The 21,302-nt window shown below is 47.4% G+C and overlaps 1 protein-coding gene across 10 annotated transcripts in view; it reads right to left on the bottom strand.

The window, feature by feature from the left end:
* Window positions 1–19,434, bottom strand: part of LOC139237875 (hemicentin-1-like) — a 276,696-nt gene extending 257,262 nt beyond the window's left edge. For 5 of the 10 annotated variants that reach the window (XM_070867123.1, XM_070867122.1, XM_070867121.1 and 2 more), the window contains exons 1-2: window positions 19,244–19,432; window positions 13,265–13,546 (exon numbers count right to left, since the gene is read on the bottom strand). In XM_070867123.1, coding sequence (XP_070723224.1) covers window positions 13,265–13,546; window positions 19,244–19,310 — 349 coding nt within the window. In that variant the 5' untranslated portion in view covers window positions 19,311–19,432. Of the gene's footprint in view, window positions 1–13,264; window positions 13,547–19,243 lie in introns of all 10 variants that reach the window. The other 5 variants (XR_011588538.1, XM_070867125.1, XM_070867117.1 and 2 more) reach the window with 3 other exon arrangements.
* Between the last annotated feature and the right edge of the window lie 1,868 nt (window positions 19,435–21,302).

Below are 21,302 nucleotides of genomic sequence, written 5' to 3'. Positions count from 1 at the left end.
GGACATTTCATCTTTGCATGGTGAAATGGCTTAATTTCATCTTGCATTTCCCTGGGAACGGCCGACCAGTTCCCATTTAGGACACAACTCTTTACTAATGATAGCACAGGATCTTGGCTGGTCCAGGTCCTGATCTGGCGAGTTGTGATGGGTGACCCCTCGCTCACAAAAGCATCCATGACCAGTAGCAAGTCTGCAGGCTGCATCATTTCAACCCCAGTGGTGGGTAATGGTAGCCGGCTGAGAGCATTAGCACAGTTTTCAGTGCCTGGTCTGTGGCGGATAACATAGTCATAAGCGGATAATGTTAGTGCCCATCATTGGATGCGGGACGAAGCGTTGGTATTTATACCTTTGCTCTCTGAAATGAGCGGCTGTGGTCAGTTTCAAGCTCAAACCGAAGTCCAAATAGGTATTGGTGCATTTTCTTAACCACATATACACATGCTAACGCCTCTTTCTCAACCATACTATAGGCTCTCTCAGCCTTAGACAGACTTCTAGATGTGCATGCAACCGGTTGGAGGGGGCCCAATACATTGGCTTGCTGTAACACACAGCTAACCCCGGATTATGAGGCGTCACAAGCTAGCACTAAACGTTTACATAGTGTAGAAGTAACTTATTTGAACATAGCAGGTTCCTGACCTTCTCAAAGGCTGTGTCTTGAGATTTGCCCCAAACCCAGTCGTCGCCCTTACGTAGCAACATGTGCAAAGGCTCTAACAACGTGCTTAACCCGGGTAGAAAGTTACCGAAATAGTTGAGGAGTCCCAGGAACAAATGCAGCTCCGTCACATTCTGTGGTCTGGTTGCATTCTTGATAGCCTCTGTCTTCGAGTCAGTGGGCCTGATGCCGTCTACTGCAATCTTTCTCCCCGAAAATTCGACTTCTGGCGCCAGGAAAACACACTTGGAGCATTTTGGCCTGAGTCCCATTCTGTCTAGGCGACTTAGAACCTCTTCCAGGTTGTGTAGATGTTCGATGGTGTCACGACCAGTGATCAGGATGTCGTCTTGAAACACAACGGTGTGCGGAACAGATTTCAATAAACTCTCCATGTTTCTCTGGAAAATGGCTGCAGCCGAGCGAATCTGTGGTATATAAACAGCCCCTTGTGTGTGTTGATGCACATCAGTCTTTTCGAAGATTCAGCCAGCTCCTGTGTCATGTAGGCAGAGGTTAGGTCCAACTTGGTGAACGACTTCCCCCCCGCTAGCATTGTGAACAGGTCATCCGCCTTGGTCCTGTAGTGAGACTCGGTTAATCGTTACCTTGTCATCTCCGCAGATTCTGACCATGCCATCGCTTTTCAACACCGGAACAATTGGACTGGCCCACTCGTTGAACTCAACTGGAGATATGATTCCTTCGCGTTGGAGTCTGTCCAGTTCGATCTCGACTTTCTCCCTCATCATGTATGGAACCGCCCGAGCCTTGTGATGGATGGGCCGTGCATCGGGGCCTGTTGGATCTGTACCTTGGCGCCTGTGAAGTTGCTGATGCCTGGTTCAAATTGCGAGGGAAACTTGCTCAGCACTTGAGCACACGAGGCGTCATTCACTGTAGATAGTGCTTTGATGCCGTTCCAATTCCATCTAATCTTTTCTAGCCAGCTTCTGCCGAACAGAGTTGAGCCATTGCTTGGAACTATCCACAATGATAGGTCATGCACAGCTCCATCATATGATACCTTCACTGCCGCACTTCCAATGACTGGTATAAGCTCTTTCGTATAGGTACACAGCTTTGCATTAATCGGGCTCAGTTTGGGCCTTTGTGCTTTATGGACCCACAGTTTCTCGAAAGCCTTCTGGCTCATTATTGACTGACTCACACCCGTGTCCAACTCCATGGATACTGGAACTCCATTTAATTTGACTTTCAGCATTATAGGAGTGCTCTTGGTGGTGAAGGTATGTACCCCATACACTTCTTCCTCGGGTTGAGTTGCCTGTGCTGCGTGATCCGTGTCGGATCAATCATCCTCTGCCACGTGGTGTGTCGCAGCACGTTTACACATTCGCTGGAGGTGCCCCATTGTTGCACAGCCTTTGCACACGTAGTGCTTGAATCGACATTGATGGACCCGATGATTACCCCACAGCACCAACACGGTGCTAATGGATTCACATTCACCCCCGATGGCGGACTCTGAGTCATCACAGGTCTTGCAGCCGCAGGCGTATAGGCCCTGCCATGTGCAGTTCGGCCTGCTAACGATGTCATTTTATGCACAGTACTTGCCGGTGAGCTTTGACGCTGAGAAGATATCTCTCTAATATTCCAACGGCAGCCATGGTTGCGTGAAGGTTCGTATTCTGTTACTCGTCGGCAGTTGTGTATAGAAGAACTCCACGAGGCGGAGTACTGTGAGCTAAACTTAGTGTGACCTTAGTCTTCTTTATTACAACTCCAGAGTGTCTAAACAACATGGCAGCCAACCTTTTGTACTGGCCCTGCACGAGTGTGCAGATGACCATTAGGACTTCCTCTGGTGGCAAGTATTACATAGTTACATACATAACACATACCTCATTGAACAATGGTTCCATTAGTTGTAGGAGTAGAATTTCAACATAATTTGTTTGGTTCTATGGAACTCAGTTGTGTGGGCATTGAACCCTGGATATGTGTTCCCATATCCGGACTCCAGGTAATTCCTTGCAGGCGCTGCCATCTAGAGTCTGAGAGCTTTGAATCAGCTATACAATTGACATCTACTTCCAGCAACATGAAAGGACCTATGTAGGGCTGCCTGCAACAAACCAGGCACCTTAAAAAATCGTTGAAAGAGATGTCAGCGAGTTTCCCCAGGACTTGCAATGTTCCAAATTCTTGTATAAAGCCAAAACTTGCCCGACACATTCCGTCTGAGAATGAAAACCAGCCTGTTCACTTCTAATTGCTCTGTAGGTCTCCACAGCATCAAATACATGGTACAACAACCCAAATAACTAGCTTAAAAGCCATTGATCAGCCAGTGAAATTCCTCCATAGTTTTCAGGCTCACTTAGAGAGGGAATTCCAGAGCTTAGGGCCTAGGCGAATCCCTCTTGTGGATAGAAATCGAAACTGCACACTGGAAAATCAAATATAAGCATGCCTAGAACAGAATGCTATTCAGCCGCTGAAGAAGGGTAAGCTTGATCCTTGCTGTATCACACATCATGTCTGGACAGACTTGCTCCTTGGCCTTTGACACTCTAAACCTGGCTGCTGAGAGGTGAACCCTTCAAATTCACCTTATAATTATGATTTTTGCAGCGCGACAGCTGCAGGAAAAATGCAGGGAACAGCACCAGCCCTTAAACATGGTCTTCTTCGACCTTACAAAGGCCTTTGACACTGTCAACTACGAGGGTCTATGGAGCGTCCTCCTCCGTTTCAGATGCCCCCAAAAGTTCGTCATCATCCTCCGCCAGCTCCACGACGACATGCAGGCCGTGATCCTGACCAATGGATCCATCACAGACCCAATCCACATCCAGACCGGGGTCGAACAGGGCTGTATCATCGCCCCAACCCTCTTCTCAATCTTCCTTGCTGCCATGCTCCACCTCGCAGTCAACAAGTTCCCTGTTGTGTATGCAATAACTGTTAGACCATTGAGTTTCATGAACTCTTGAAACTCCTGACTGGTGAAGCACGATCTGTTGGCGCTAACAACGATGTCAGGCAGACCATGTGTCACGAATGTGACATTGAGATTCTCAATGGTAGTTGTGGATGTGCTAGATGACATGATTATACACTCTATCCACTTCGAATATGCATCCACCACAACTAAAAACATTTTCCCCAGGAAGGGACCTGCAAAGTCTATGTGGATCCTGGACCATGGTTTGGACGGCCATGACCACAGACTCAGCGGTGATTCCGCTGGTGCTTTGCTGAGCTGCATGCAAGTATTGCACTGATGCACACATGATTCCAGCTCAGAGTCAATTCCCGGCCACGATACATGAGACCTGGCGATGGCTTTCATCATTACAATGTCAGGATGTGTGCTATGTAGCTCACGTAGAAATGTATCTCTCCCTTTCTTGCGCATAACAACATGATTGCCCCACAGTATACAATCCGACTGAATAGACAATTTGTCTTTGCAACGAATGTAAGGTTTGGTCTCCTCGCAAAGTTGCTTGGATATGGTAGACCAATCACCTTTGAGGATGCAACTCTTCACCACCGATGGAATCGGGTCCTGGCTGGTCCAGGTCTTAACTTGTTGAGCTGTGACAGGGGTTCCTTCACTCTCAAAAGCATCCATAATTAACAATAGGTCCGCCGGTTGTGGTATTTCCACCTCCGGTGTGGGCAACGGCAGACAGCTCAAAGCACCGACACAATTCTCGGTGCCAGGTCTATGGCGAATGACATAATAAGCGGATAATGTCAGCGCCCACCTCTGGATGCGGGATGAAGCATTGGTATTGATACCTTTGTTTTCAGAGAACAGTGAAATGAGCGGCTTGTGATCTGTCTCCAGTTCAAACCGAAGACCAAACAGGTACTGATGCATCTTTTTGACCCCATACACACAGGCTAGTGCTTCTTTCTCTACCATGTTGTAGGCTCTTTCTGCTTTAGACAAACTTTTTGAAGCATACGCGACTGGTTGAAGTTTACCCGACTCATTAGCTTGTTGAAGTATGCAACCAATTCCATATGACGAAGCCTCACCGGCCAATACTAAACATTTATGTTAAGTATGACGAAAGAGTCTGACCGGATACTCAAAGTAAAGTGTGACCTTAGTCCTTTATTGCAGGTCTCCAGAGTGCCTCACCAATCTGTGAGGCCTCCTTAAATACCTGTACTCCCAAGGGATTATGGGATCCCTTGGGACTCCATGGGATGAGCCTTCTGGTTGCTGTACAGAGTGTATACAAGTTTACATATATAACACTCCGCCCCAAAGTCAACAGCGTAAGTATTTACAAGGTGAGTCGATCTGGAGCCCTTCTTGCCCTGGTTGATCGCCTCGGGGCAAATGCTGGTATTGGTGAATCGTCTGTTGGGCCCTCGCTGGGCTGCTGTGTGGCTGGCCTTGCTGGGCTGCCTGGTGTGGTGAGTTCTGCTGGGCTGCTATGGTTGATGGGTTCTGCTTCGTGTCCACAGTTACAGTTACAATGGGTTGCTCAGGATAGTCCGTGAATCTGAGTTTGATTTGGTCCAAGTGTTTCCGGTGAATGAGTCCATTTGACAGTTTGACCCAAAACACCCTGCTCCCCTCTTTGGCCACGACAGTGCCGGGAAGCCACTTGGGACCTTGTCCATAATTCAATACAAATACAGGATCATTGATTTCAATCTCGCATGACATATTTGCGCCATCGTGGTATGCACTTTGTTGAAGCCGCCTGCTCTCTACCTGTAGATCGGGGTGAACTAACGAGAGCCTTGTCTTAAGTGCCCTTTTCAAGAGCAGTTCCGCGGGTGGGATCCCAGTGAGCGAGTGGGGTCTCGTGCGGTAGATGAGCAGAACTCGGGATAGGCGAGTCTGCAGTGAGCCTTCCGTTACCCTCTTCAAGCCCTGCTTGATGGTTTGCATTGCTCTCTCTGCCTAACCATTGGATGCTGGTTTAAACGGGGCAGATGTAACATGTTTGATCCCGTTGCGGGTCATGAATTCTTTGGCCCGTTGTCGCTCACAAGGACATCAGGCAGGCCGTGCGTGGCAAACATGGGCCGCAGGCTTTCAGTGGTGGCAGCGGACGTGCTTGCCGACATTATCTCACATTCAGTCCATTTGTAGTACGCATCTACAACCACAAGGAACATTTTACCCAAGAATGGGCCTGCATAGTCGACATGGACCCTAGACTATGGTTTAGAGGGCCAAGACCATAAACTTAGTGGCGCCTCCTTGGGTGCATTGCTTAGCTGCGAGCATGTGTTACACTTGTGCATGCAGGACTCTAGGTCAGTATCGATACCGGGCCATCACACGTGGGATCTGGCTATCGCTTTCATCATTACGATGCCTGGGTGGGTACTGTGGAGATCATTGATGAAGGTGTCTCTGCCCTTCTTGGGAACCACAACCCGATTACCCAACAGAAGGCAATCTGCCTGTAAAGACATTTCAGCTTTGCGCCGCTGGAACGGCTTTATCTCTTCCTGCATTTCCACTAGGACACTGGACCAGCTCCCATGAAGCACACAGTTTTTTTACTAGAGACAGTAAGGGGTCCTGGCTCATCCAGGTTTTAATCTATTGGGCTGTGACGGGTGATTGCTCACTCTCAAATGCTTCCATAACCATGACTAAATTTGCGGGCTGCGCCATTTCCACCCCCGTGGTGGGCAATGGCAGCCTACTGAGAGCATCGGCGCAGTTTTCTGTGCCTGGCCTGTGGCGGATGGCATAGTTGTATGCGGACAACGTGAGCGCCCATCTCTAGATGCGGGCCGATGCAGTAGTGTTTATCTCCTTATTCTCGGAAAACAGGGATATCAGTGGCTTATGGTCAGTTTCCAATTCGAATTTTAGCCCAAACAGGTATTGATACATTTTCTTTACCCCTTAGACACACGCTAATGCTTCTTTTTCAATCATGCTGTAGGCTCTCTCAGCCTTAGACAGACTCCTGGATGTATAAACAACCGGTTGCAATTTCTCAAAATCATTGGCTTGTTGCAATACACACCTGACGCCATATGACGACGCATCACATGCTAGTACCAAACGCTTACATGGATCATACAACACAAGCAATTTGTTTGAGCACAACAATTTCCTAGCTTTTACAAAGGCATTTTCTTGGCTTTTGCCCCATACCCATTCATCTCCTTTATGCAGTAAGGCGTGCAGTGGTTCTAACAATGTGCTGAGACCCGGTAAGAAGTTACTAAAGTAGTTCAGCAGTCCTAGAAACGTCACGTTCTGTGGCCTCGGTGCGTTCTCCATTGCCTCCGTCTTCGAAGTGGTGCGCCGCGATCCTCCTCCCCAACAACTCCACTTCAGGCACGAGGAAAAGCACTTCGAGCATTTTAACCTGAGCCCCACGCAGTTGAGTCGACTAAGAACCTCCTCCAGGTTCTGCAGATGCTCGACTGTGTCCCGACCCGTAACCAATTTGTCGTCCTAAAAGACCACCGTGCGCGGGACCAACTTAAGTAAGCTTTCCATGTTTCTCTGGAATATCGCCGCCGCTGATCGAATTCCAAACAGGCATCTGTTATAAATGAAGAGACCTTTGTGCGTGTTGATGCAGGTGAGGCTTATCAATGATTCCTCCAGCTCCTGCGTCATGTAGGCTGAAGTTAAGTCCAGCTTCGTGAACGTCTTTCCTCCCACCAGCGTTGCAAAGAGGTCGTCAGCCTTTGGTAGTGGGCATTGGTCCTGCAGGGAGAAACGATTGATAGTTACTTTGTAATCACCACAAATTCGGACGGTGCCGTCTCCCTTGAGGACTGGGATGTTCAGGCTGGCCCATTCGTTGAACTTGATCGGTGAAATTATGCCCTCTCTTTGCAGCCGGTCTAGCTTGATCTCTACCCTTTCTCTCATCATGTACGGTACTGTTCTCGCCTTGTGATGAATAGGTCGCGCCCCCGGAATTAGGTGGATCTGCACTTTTGCTCCTTGGAATTTCCCGAAGGAAACTTGTTTAAGACCTGGGCATACGAAGTGTCGTCAGCGGGCAAGAGCGCACGGGCATCGTCCCACCTCCTGCAGCGTGGGACCATCGCCCGATACCACCCAGAGTGGTAGCTTGTGCACCACTCCATTGTAGGAGACCTTTACAGTAGCACTGCCGATTACAGGAATCAGTTCCTTTGTATAAGTTCTTAGTTTCGTGCGAATTGGAGTTAAGACTGGCCTTGAGGCCTTGCTGCACCACAATTTTTCTAAAGTCTTTTTGCATATGATGGACTGGCTCGCACCCGTGTCCAGCTCCATTGACACCGGGAGTCCATTTAGTTCAACATTCAGCATTATCGGGGGACACTTTGTGGTAAATGTGTGCACCCACGTACCTCTGCTTCCTCTATCTGAGGTTCTGGTTCGTCGTGATCCTCCGTGGATCTGTCCTCCTCTGCAACATGGTGGTTTGCAGATTTAACAGGATTTGCAGCTCACCTGCACATACGTTGCAGCTGTCCCATTGTTCCACAGCTCTTGCAAATGTACCCTTTGAAGCGGCATGAATGCAAACGATGATCACCCCCGCAGTGCCAACAAGGTGTTAATGGCCTTGCATTCATCATCCTTGATGGTGGACTCTGAGACATCTGCAGACGTGCAGCTGCAGGCTGCATGTCCGCAGTACTTGTAGTAGCACTTGTGTGCTGAGAGATTTGCTTAGTATTATCATTGGTGACAATGAACGCCTGGGCTATCGCAAGGTTGGGGTCTCTACAGTCAAAAGTTTGCGAAGTATGGTTTCGTGGCCAGTGCCAAGTACGAAAAAGTCTCTCAGCATGTGCTCCAAATGTCCTTCAAATTCACAATGTCTTGCAAGGCGTCTTAGCTCGGCGACATAATTCGCCACTTCCTGGCCTTCAGACCATTTGTAGGTGTAGAACCGGTACTTCGCCATAAGAACACTTTCCTTCGGGTTCAAAGGCTCCCGGGCCAGTGCGCACAAATCATCGTACGGTTTCTCTGTGGGTTTCACTGGAGCAAGTAGATTTTTCATGAGGCCATACGTTGGTGCCCCGCAGACGGTGAGGAGAATCGCCCTTCGTTTGGCAGCGTTTGCTTCTCCTTCCAGCTCGTTGACTACGAAGTATTGGTCGAGTCGCTCCACAAAGGTTTCCTCGTCATCTCCCTCCGAGAATTTCTCCAGGATGCCCACTGTTCTCTGCATCATTGGGTTTGCTATCTGTATCTCGTCACCAGTTGTTGTGTATGAAGAAAGAGTCTGACTGGATACTGTGAGCTCAAAGTAAAGTGTGACCGTAGTCTTTTATTGCAGGTCTCCAGAGTGCCTCTCCAACCTGTGAGGCCTCCTTAAATACCTGTGCTCCCAAGGGATTATGGGATCCCTTGGGTCTCCAGGGGATGAGCCCTCTGGTGGCTGTACAGAGTGTATACAAGTTTACATATATAACAGTTTACATGGGTCATAATGTACCAATAGCTTGTTAGAGCAAAGCAGATTAGTGGCTTTCTCAAAAGCTCTGTCTTGAAACGCACCCCACACCCAGTTGTTGCCTTTTCTTAGCAGCATGTGCAGTGGTTCTAATAAGGTGCTCAATTTAGGTAGGAAGTTACCGAAGTAGTTGAGTACACCGAGGAATGAACGCAACTCCGTCACATTCTGAGGCTTGGGTGCATTCTTGATGGCCTTGGCTTTCACGTCCATGGGCCTGATGCCAGGAATTTGACCTCTGGTGCCATGAAGACGCACTTCAAGCATTTCAGTCTGAGTCCCACTTTGTCCAGACGATGTAGAAACTCTTCCAGGTTGTTCAGATGTTCCTCTGAGTCACGACCTGTGATCTGGATGTCATCTTGGAACACGACGGTTCTGGGAACAGACTTCAGTAGACTCGCCATGTTCCTCTGAAATATTGCTGCAGCGGAGCGAATTCTAAAAGGGCACCTGTTATAAATAAACAGTCCTTTATGCGTGTTAATGCACGTAAGTCTCTTCACCGTCTCGACCAGCTCCTGTGTCATGCAGGCCAACGTCAAGTCCAGTTTGGTGAAAGACTTCCCCCCGGCTAGCGTTGCAAACAAGTCATCAGACTTCGATAATGGGTACTGATCCTGTTTCGAAACCCTGTTGATCGTAGCCTTGTATTCTCCACAGATTCTGACTGTGCCATCACTTTTTAGCACAGGAACAATGGGGCTAGGCCATTCATTAAATTCAACCGGTGATATGATCTCGTCACGCTGGAGTCTGTCCAGTTCGATTTCGATCTTCTCCCTCATCATATACGGAACTGCCTGAGCTTTATGATGCACAGGTCTTGCATCCGAGTCCACGTGGATCTGCACCTTGGCTCCCGTGAAGTTGCCGATACCCGGTTCAAACAGCGAGGGGAACTTGCTCAGTACTTGGGCACATGTATCTTCCTCCAACGACAACGCCTTGATGTCGTTCCAGTCACATCTGATTTTTTTTCAAGCTAGTTCCTGCTGAACAGCGTTGGGCCATTGCCTGGGACAATCCATAGCGGTAACACGTGAACCACACCATCATACGACACTTTAATTGTGGCACTGCCAATCACCGTTATGAGTTCTTTGGTGTACGTGTGCAACTTTGCATTGACTGGACTCAGCCTGGGCCTCACAGCCTTAGTATCCCACAGCTTGTCGAATGCCCCCTGGCTCATTATCGATTGACTCGCCCCCGAGTCCAGTTCCATCGATACCGACACCCCATTAAATTTCACGTTGATCATTATCGATTTGCTCTTAGTTAGGAACAAGTACAATGCATACACTTCCTCCTCTGGTATCTCAGATTGCGTATCCGGATCCGCGCTAGTCTGACTATCATCCTCCACATGGTGTGTCACAGCACGCTTGCTCATCTGAGGACACTTGCGCTGGAGATGCCCCACTCTCAGACAGCCTTTGCAACCATATTGCTTAAATCGGCACTGCTGGTGCCGGTGATTTCCCCCACAACGCCAGCACGGAGAAATCGGATGCATTCCTGCTGGCGGACTTTGGGCAGCCATAGGTTTTGCGTACGCAGTCGGGTAGGCCCTGCCATGTGCTGCTCTGCCGAATGCCGAATCAATCACATTTACAGTATTTGCCAAGTTTCGCTTTTTCGCTGATATCTGCTTTAGACTTTTATCCGTCATCATGCATGACTGAGTGATCGTAATGGCCCTGTTCAAATCCAATGTCTCCACCGCCAGTAGTTTACGCAGGATCACCTCGTAGTTGATGCCGATTACAAAGAAGTCCCGCAGCATGTCTGCCAACACAGCCCCGAACTTACACGGTCCCGCTGGACGTCTCATGTCGGCAACGAATTCCGCCGCATTCTGGCCCTCTGAGCAAACGTGCGTGTAAAATCTGTATCTGGAGATGATGATGCCTTCGTCTGGCTTAAGGTGGTCCTACACCAGTGTACACAATTCTTCTTATGTCTTCTCTGTTGGACTCACAGGTAGGAGTAGATTCTTTATCAGACCATAAATTTTTGGACAGCAAACCGTGAGGAACACCGCCCGGTGCCGATCTGCGTCGCCAGCCTCCTCCATTTTGTTGGCCACAAAGAACTGGCTCAAACGGTTCACAAAGTCTGCCCAATCTTCTTCTTCCACAAATCACTCCAACAATCCAATTGTGCTCATTTTTGCATGCAAAGGTTCTTGTTGCCTTGTCGCCAAATGTTGTGTATGCAATAGCTGTTAGACTGAGTACTCTGCTTTATTAAGGTCCAAAGTGACTCATGTACAAAATGGCTGGCCATTTATACTTGGGCGTGCAGCCCAATGGCCTCCAACAATTATGCCATCTAGTGGCTGGTGATCCCAAAAGTACATACATGACACTGGAGTGGAACTAAACTACAGAACCAGTGGGAACCTGTTGAACCTTCATCGTCTCCAGGCCAGGTTCAAGACCACCCCAACCTCTGTCGTGAAGCTACAATACGCGGACGACGCCAGCATCTGCTCACATACAGAGGCTGAACTCCAGGACATAGTCAACGTATGAGGCGTACGAAAGCATGGGCCTTACGCTAAACATCTGTACGACAGAGGTCCTCCACCAGCCTATCCTCGCCGCACAACACTGCCCCCCAGCCATCAAGATCCACGGCGCAGCCCTGGACAACATGGACCATTTCCCATATCTCGAGAGCATCTTATCAACAAGAGCAGACATTGACAACGAGATTCAACACCGCCTCCAGTGCACCAGTGCAGCCTTCGGCCGCCTGAGGAAACGAGTGTTTGAAGGCCCTCAAAACTGCCACCAAGTTTATGGTCTACAGAGCTGTAGTAATACCCGCCCTCCTGTATGGCTCAGACATGGACCATGTACAGTAGACACCTCAAGTCGCTGGAGAAATGCCACCAACGATGTCTCCGCAAGATCCTACAAATCCCCTGGGAGGACAGACACACCAACATTAACGTCCTCAACCAGGCCAACATCCCTAGCATTGAAGCACTGACCACACTTGATCAGCTCCGCTGGGCAGGCCACATCATTCGCATGCCAGACACGAGACTCCCAAAGCAAGCGCTCTACTCGGAACTCCTTCATGGCAAATGAGCCAAATGTGGGCAGAGGAAATGTTACAGGGACACCCTCAAAGCCTCCCTGAAAAAGTGCAACATCCCCACCGATACCTGGGAGTCCCTGGCCAAAGTCCGCCCTAAGTGGAGGAAGTGCATCCAGGAGGGTGCTGAGCTCCTCGAGTCTCATCGCCGAGAGCATGCAGAAATCAAGCGCAGGCAGCAGAAAGAGCGTGCGGCAAACCAGTCCCACCCTCCCTTACTCTCATCGACTATCTGTCCCACCTGTGACAGGGACTGTGGTTCTCGTATTGGACAGTTCAGTCACCTAAGGACTCATTTTAAGAGTGGAAGCAAGTCCTCCTCAATTCCGAGGGACTGCCTATGATGATGATGATGATAATTATGAAAAGCTGACCAATATTGCCAGGATGTGCTACACTGTGACTCAATGCACCAGCGCACTTATAATCTCTGCAATGCAACACTTCAAAATGATTTCCTCAAGTTTCTAATGTCGATAATTGAAATCTTGCATTGCTAAAACAGACTCAGGTAAGGAGCAGGCTTTAACTCATGGCTCCAGTTGGGGTGGAATGTAGAATGTTTTAGTGTAAGGCGTGTCGCAGTTGTATGGGGCGGACTGGTTGGGCCAGATGCTCTTTACCTGTCCACCATTGTTCATAGGTTTATATGTAACCTTCAGGGCTGCTGACCGAGGGCCGTGTGGCTCTTTGTCGGCCAGCGCGGACACAATGGGCCGAAATGGTCTCCTGCGCAGTAAATTTCTATGTTTCTAACTCGTGATTCTAAGCCCAGCTAAGTGATGCGGTGCATTGACCTACCAACACCAGTTCCTGACCCTGATTCTCCTTCTTAGATCTGGTTTACTTACCTTCTGATTTTTGCCTTCCTCCTGGAGAATTGCTGTGCCTCTCCATTACGTCAGCTGTGATCAGGACTTTGCTGTGTGGGAACTTTAGTACCACAGTTCATTATCTCACCAATACACTAAAACAGACACTCTGCAGTGTCACCAAAGTCTCTACAACTAACAATTATCTCATTAGAACAAGAGTTTTCACTTACTGTATACAATGACCACCTTTTTCTTCTCTTTCAGTTTATTGTTCACTGCATTGCATATCACAGAACACGGCACAGAAATATCCCACGACTCAATACTTGGGAAAAAATCAGCTTTCCATTTGCTACCAGATTGTTTGATGGAATATATCCCTGGTTTATACTCGACCATTATTAATGGCTCTGGGTCTGCACATGTTGTACTGCAGTTCGCCTCTAGAGAGTCTCCAAACTCCACAGCTGGGGGGTTTGTGTCGATCGAAACCTCAAACCCAGCCACGTTTGCTGCCAGGGAAAGAAATCACAGTAAATACAGGCATATGGAATCTATTGTATAAAGGACATGTTGAGATTAACTCCCTTTGCAAAAGCTCATAGAAGACCTGTGGGCAAGTGTGAGTGCAATGTACGGCGAGCGCCTTAATTCACCACTGAGAGCAAAATCCGGGCCATTATTGTGTGCAGTTTATTTCCTCCTACTCTTCCTCTGCTGGTAGTGATATTGCAATACTGGGAGAGATATTCATGAAGCTTTAAACTACAAAGCTTTCTCAAAGCTCAATATTTCACAGTTAACGGAATTCTCTTATTTATAGGTTTCAAATATTTTTAATCAAAATATATATGCTACTTTTTTGATTCTCCGTGATTTTTCTGAAATAAGTGGAATGAATCCATTCCTTTAAAATAAAATGAAAGAGGAATTGCAGCCAATTTATGTGTGAATAATGAAAATGTTTCATTCTTCCATCTCCTACTTAATCCTCCATGAAACTTTTCTCATAATCTTAATATTTTTTGGCCCTGAATATCCATGGGTTTTTTCCAAGTTTCCAACGGAAACCCCCAGAGAAATGTCGTGAATGGCCGTCTGCACCGTTTCTCTGGGTGGCCTGCTAATCTCCTGCTGGGGAATCCGCATGGAAATCTCAGGTACTGAACTCTTGCACATTTTACAGTTATTTATGCCCTTTAACCAAACTTATCGTCACTGAGATTGCGAGATCTTTGTGGGAAGCTTACTTCGGTGCCGCCGGCAAACGCCTCTGCTTCACCACTGACCGTAAGTTACAGGCCATTACATCTAACACTCTCTTAGTCGCTAGAATCCAAGGAGTCCCCCATTTCTTTGTTGCTAATGATTTCTGCTAGATAGCTAAATTCTGAAGGGACAATTCTGTGTATAAAATGAGTGACCTAATTTAGAATCATAGAAATTTACAGCACAGAAGGAGGCCATTCAGCCCATCGTGTCGGTGTCGGCCGACAAAGAGCTATCCAGCCTAATCCCACTTTCCAGCTCTTGGTCCATAGCCTTGAAGGTTACAGCAATTCAAGTGCCTGTCCAAGTACTGTTTAAATACTACGAGGGTTTCTGCCTCTACCACCCTTTCAGGCAGTGAGTTCCAGACCCCCACCACCCTCTGGATGAAAAGATTTATCCTCAAATCTCCTCTAAACCTCCTACCAATTACTTTAAATCTATGCCCCCTGGTTATTGACCCCTCTGCTAAGGGAAATAGGTCCTTTCTATCCACTCTATCTCGACCCCTCGTATTTTTTTACACCTCAATTAGGTCTCCCCTCAGCCTCCTCTGTTCCAAAGAAAACAACCCCAGCCTATGAATCTTTCCTCATAGCTAAAATTCCCAGTTCAGGCAACATTCTCGTAAATCTCCTCTGTATCCTTCTTGAAAGCAATCACATATTTCCTGTAATGTGGTGACCAGAACTGCACGCAGTACTCCAGCTGTGGTCTAACTAGTGTTTTATACAGTTCAAGCATAGCCTCCCTGCTCTTATATTGTATGCCTCAGCTAATAAAGGCAAGTATCCCATATGCCTTCTTAACCACCTTCCCTACTTGTCTTGCTACCTTCAGGGATCTGTGGACACGCACTCCAAGATCCCTCTGTTCCTCTACACTTCTCAGTGTCCTACCATTTAATGTGCATGCCCTTGCCTTGTTAGCCCTCCCCAAATGCATTTCCTCACACTTCTCCGGATTGAATTCCATTTGCCACTGATCTGCCCACCTGACCAATTGATTGATATCTTCCGGCAGTTTACAGCTATCTTCTTCATTATCAACCACACAGCCAATTTTTCTACCATATGCAAACTTCTTAACCATACCACCTATATTCAAGTCTAAATCATTGATATATACCACAAAAAGCAAGGGACCTAGTACCGAGCCCTGTAGAACCCACCTTCCAGTCACAAAAACACCCATTGACCATTACCTTTGCTTCTTGCCTCTGAGCCAATTTTGGATCCTTTTGCCACTTTGCCTTGGATCCCTTTTACTTTTGTGATCAGTCTGCCGTGTGGGAACTTATTAAAAGCCTTGCTAAAATCCATATACACTACAACATACACATTACCCTCATCGACCCTCCTTGTTACCTCCTCAAAAAATTAAATCAAGTTAGTCAGACACGACCTTCCCTCAACAAATCCTTGCTGACTGTCCTTGATTATCCATGTCTTTCTAAATGAAGATTTGTCCTGTTCCTCAGAATTTTATCCAATAAATTTCCCACCTCTGAGGTTAAAGTGACTGGCCCTTTCTCTCTTTTTAAACAACGGTACAATGTTAGCAGTCCTCCAGCACCACACCTGTAGCAAGAGAATATTGGAAAATGATGGTCAGAGCCTCTGCTATTTCTTCTCTTGCTTCTCTTAACAGCCTGGAATACATTTCATCCGGGCCTGGGGATTAATCCACTTTCAAAGATGGTAAACCCCTTAATACGTCGTCTCTCACTATGTTTATTTCACCTAATATTTCAGACACCTGATTGTAATGTCTGCATCATCTCTCTCTTTTGAGAAAACAGACACAAAATGTTCATTAAGAACCATACCCCACATTTTCTGCCTTCACACTCAGATTACCTTTATGGTCTCTAATAGGCCTTACTCTTTCTTTAGTTATCCTCTTGCTCTTAATGTATTTATAAAACATCTTTGGGTTTTCCTTGATTTTACTTGCCACTATTTTTTCATGCCCTCTCTTTGCTTTCCTAATTTCCTTTTTAGTTTCACCCCTGCACCTTCTATACTCCTCTAGGCTATCTGCAGTATTGAGCCTTCAGTATCTGTCATAAGCTTCCCTTTTTTTCTTTATCCTACACTGTATGCACCTTGACATCCAGGTTAAAGGTGAGTGTCAGAATTTGTACTGTTAAAGGTGAATGTCAGGATTTTACCTACTTTCTCTGTAGGAACAACGTCTAAGAATTATGTGCAACAATAGTTGTAGTGCCACCTACAAAGTTCAATGATGTAGCAATGCGGGCATGTATGAGCATGTGTGAAAGTGATGTAAGGTTGTCTCCGTGCTTTGCATGATATGTCATTGAACATGCAGCACTTGGAAAGTGAATTCTCAGTATCTTTGGCCATATACTTTGCATTGGCAATCTTTCTGAGGTTGTCAAACTTCTTAGCAAAAATGCTGGAAAACACTCAGCAGGTCATGTGGCATCTGTGGACTCTGTTTCTGTCACCACAGATGCTGCCTGGCCTGGAGTGTTTCTAGCATTTTCTGCTTTTATTTCAGATTTCCACCATCCACAATATTTTATTTTTGATTTAAACTTCTTAAGCATTTACTCCCACAACCTCTGGACATGGGGAGACAGTATTCATCCTTTCAGTCAGCTCCTCCTCCCATTCACTGTGGGCAGCTGTATTATGAGGGAGGTATCCCTCAATTCCAAAAGGGTAACCCTCCTCTGTTGCAGGTGGTGCCAATAACGCCTCAAGGACTGCAACTTCAATAGATACTATCCTATTATTCCTCTTCTTCCTTCTGTACTGCTTATGAACATTCTGCTCTCCTTTTCTCGACCCCTCCACGGTCTCTAAATTGTCAGACTGCTTGTCTGACATCAGTTCTGGATGAGCAGAAATTTTGGTCTAGAAAACCATCCTTTATACACTCCAGGAAATCCTCCTCCACCGTATTGCTACCAGTTTGGTTAGCCTAATCTACATGTAGATTAAAGCCACCCATGATAACTGCTGTACCTTTATTGCACACATTCCTAATTTCCTGTTTGATGCCATCGCCAACCTCACTACTACTATTTGGTGGTCCGAACACAACTCCTACTAGCGTTTTCTGCCCTTTGGTGTTCCGCAGCTCTACCCATACAGATTCCACATCATCCAAGCTAATGTCCTTCCTTACTATTGTGTTAATCTCCTCTTTAACCAGCAACACTACCCCACCTCCTTTTCCTTTCTGTCTATCCTTCCTGAATATTGAATACCCCTGGGTGTTGAGCTCCCAGCCTTGGTCACCTTGGAGCCATGTTTCCATAATCCCAATTACATCATATCTGTTAACAGCTGTCTGTGCAGTTAATTCATCCACCTTATTACGAATGCTCTTCACATTGAGACTTCAGGCTTGTTTTTTTTAAACACTCTTTGTCCTTTTAGAATTATGTTGTAATGTGGCCCTTTTTGATTTTTGCCTTTGATTTCTCTGCCCTCCACTTTTACTATCTCCTTTCTACCTTTTGCTTCTGCCCCCATTTCACTTCCCTCTGTCTCCCTGCATGGATTTCCATCCCCCTGCCAAATTAGGTTAAACCCTCCCCAACAGCATTAGCAAACACTCCCCCTAGGACATTGGTTCCGGTCCTACCTAGGTGCAGACTGTCCGTTTTGTACTGGTTCCACCTCCCCCAGAACCGGTTCCAATGTCCCAGGAATTTGAATCCCTCCCTCTTGCACCATTCCTCAAGCCACGTATTCATCTTAACTATCCTGCTATTTCTACTCTAGCATGTTGCACTGGTAGCAATCCTGCAATTACTACCTTTGAGGTCCTACTTTTTAATTTAACTCCTAGCTCCCTAAATTCAGCTTGTAGGATCTCATCCCGATTTTACCTATGTTGTTGGTATCTATATGCACCACGAGAATTGGCTGTTCACCCTCTCCCTCCAGAATGCCCTGCAGCCGCTCGGAGGCATCCTGACCCTTGCACCAGGGAGGCCATCAGGTACAATCAGGGAGAGGGAGCGCGGTCATTTACAATCAGGTAGAAGGACCATGGGTGATAGCACCAGCAACCTCCCACCCTACAGCTTGCTTTTAGTGGAGGGTGACCTTCAGCCCCAAAATCGGACACTCTGTGTTGGGACACTGACTATATCAGAGCTCCCAGCCCCATGGCATCAAAGTGAGTCACATAAGCAGCCCGCCATTCTGCTGCCATCACCACTTCACAGCCCTTTAAGAGCTGATGACTGCTGGGTTTTATGCTACCCGTGCCAACTGTGTCATAGGAGACGCTCTTTGTGCGCCGTTAGTTCACTGAAATTAGGGGATGGATACTGATTGTGAAAGCTGCATGGCGCGGGTAATCGTGTACATGGGTGGGTTAACTAATGCTGTCTCTGCACTGCGCGTTTGCATTGTAGCAGGAGTATAACCAGAGCTGTATATGGCGCAAAGGCCACTTTCAAAAGACGGTTCGGTTTCAGCTGACTGACGTGTTAATATTTCTGGATAGGAATACAGTGAGCAGAGTGGGGGGTGGGTGTGACCGCCCCAAGCTCTCTCTCCCCGGGGCAGCCGCTTCCTCTGCTCGGGTAAAGGGAACATGGTCAGTGGGAAACAGTACCTGCCGGGCACGAGAACCTATCTTACTTTTATTGACACAAAGCACAATAAATAATGCAGGATATGGTCCGTTAATGTGAGAATCGTTTATAGGTGGCGTGAATCGGAGCAATATTTAAAGATAAGGTTCAATCTGAAGTGAAATACATCCTTTCTTCCCTCCTTTAAGGACACGCCAGAAAGAAGCCCGATATTCTAGTTCCTGATGTTAATTAATAACTAACTAACTAAATGGCCGATTACAAACAAAACCCGCAAGATAAACCTTCAGATATAAATACAGCACGAATTTACTCCGTAAATACCGTCTATATATTTTAAATAGTTTTTACCCACTTGTTATCCTGAGAGTGAAGATGAAGCAATAAACATATCCGTGGGGTGAAGTGAGCCTGAAGCCCATGACTCCGGGTGTGCGGATTGAACAGATTGTTCCCTGCAGTCAGAGTTTGCAATCTGAGCTCGCTATGAGCAGCCCGGCTCAATGTTAACGAGAGTGACCCGTGTCCTTCCCCGGAAACTATTTGGGAACCGAGTGCGGAGAACTCCAGAAGAAGAAATAACATCACCTCGCTTCAGCATTTGATACATTGCCAGCTGATTAAAGCGAATGTAGAAAATTCCAAAAGAGCATTTTTAGGGAGCACTGCACATGCGGGCACACCGCCCAGATGGTAAAACTCAGAATGAATAATGAAACAGACACGTTCAGAATATATATAAAACCTGTCTGTCTGTGTATGTGCTAAACGACGAATGGTGAGAAACTAAAGGGTTTAATTCGCTGAGGGTTCTATTGGTATTCATAAACAGTTCACATTCACTCTGGATTTTGCCCTGAAGACTCAACATAGAAAAATAAATGTTCACAGTTACCCCCTCACACCCGTTACTGGTCAAAGTTACCCCCTCACCCTGGTTACTGGTCACAGTTACCCCTCACACCCAGTTACTGGTCACAGTTACCCCTCACACCCGGTTACTGGTCAGTTACCCCCTCACATCCGGCTACTGGCCAGTTACCCCCTCACCCTGGTTACTGGTCACAGTTACCCCCTCACACCCGGTTACTGGTCACAGTTACCCCCTCACCCTGGTTACTGGTCACAGTTACCCCTCACACCCGGTTACTGGTCACAGTTAGCCCCTCACATCCGGCTACTGGTCAGTTACCCCATCACCCTGGTTACTGGTCACAGTTACCCCCTCACCCTGGTTACTGGTCACAGTTACCCCCTCACACCTGGTTACTGGTCACAGTTACCCCCTCACCCTGGTTACTGGTCACAGTTACCCCTCACACCCAGTTACTGGTCACAGTTACCCCCTCACACCCGGTTACTGGTCACAGTTACCCTCTCACCCTGGTTACTGGTCACTGTTACCCCTCACACCCAGTTACTGGTCACAGTTACCCCCTCACCCTGGTTACTGGTCACAGTTACCCCTCACACCCGGTTACTGGTCATAGTTACCCCTCACATCCGGCTACTGGCCAGTTACCCCATCACCCTGGTTACTGGTCACAGTTACCCCCTCGCACCCGGTTACTGGTCACAGTTACCCCCTCACCCTGGTTACTGGTCACAGTTAACCCCTCACACCCAGTTACTGGTCACAGTTACCCCTCACACCCGGTTACTGGTCACAGTTACCCCTCACACCCGGTTACTGGTCAGTTACCCCCTCACATCTGGCTACTGGCCAGTTACCCCCTCACCCTGGTTACTGGTCACAGTTACCCCTCACACCCGGTTACTGGTCACAGTTACCCCCTCACCCTGGTTACTGGTCACAGTTACCCCTCACACCCGGTTACTGGTCACAGTTACCCCCCACCCTGGTTACTGGTCACAGTTACCCCCTCACCCTGGTTACTGTGCATTTGGAAAGAGGTAATATGATAGGTCCAAGTCAGCATGGATTTGTGAAAGGGAAATCATGCTTGACAAATCTTCTGGAATTTTTTGAGGATGTTTCCAGTAGAGTGGACAAGGGAGAACCAGTTGATGTGGTATATTTGGACTTTCAGAAGGCTTTCGACAAGGTCCCACACAAGAGATTAATGTGCAAAGTTAAAGCACATGGGATTGGGGGTAGTGTGCTGACATGGATTGAGAACTGGTTGTCAGACAGGAAGCAAAGAGTAGGAGTAAATGGGGACTTTTCAGAATGGCAGGCAGTGACTAGTGGGGTACCGCAAGGTTCTGTGCTGGGGCCCCAGCTGTTTACACTGTACATTAATGATTTAGACGAGGGGATTAAATGTAGTATCTCCAAATTTGCGGATGACACTAAGTTGGGTGACAGTGTGAGCTGCAAGGAGGATTCTATGAGGCTGCAGAGCGACTTGGATAGGTTAGGTGAGTGGGCAAATGCATGGCAGATGAAGTAT

The sequence above is a fragment of the Pristiophorus japonicus genome, chromosome 24 (assembly GCF_044704955.1).
Source record: "Pristiophorus japonicus isolate sPriJap1 chromosome 24, sPriJap1.hap1, whole genome shotgun sequence".
NCBI lineage: Eukaryota > Metazoa > Chordata > Chondrichthyes > Pristiophoridae > Pristiophorus > Pristiophorus japonicus.
This window is presented reverse-complemented; position numbering and strand designations above follow the sequence as displayed.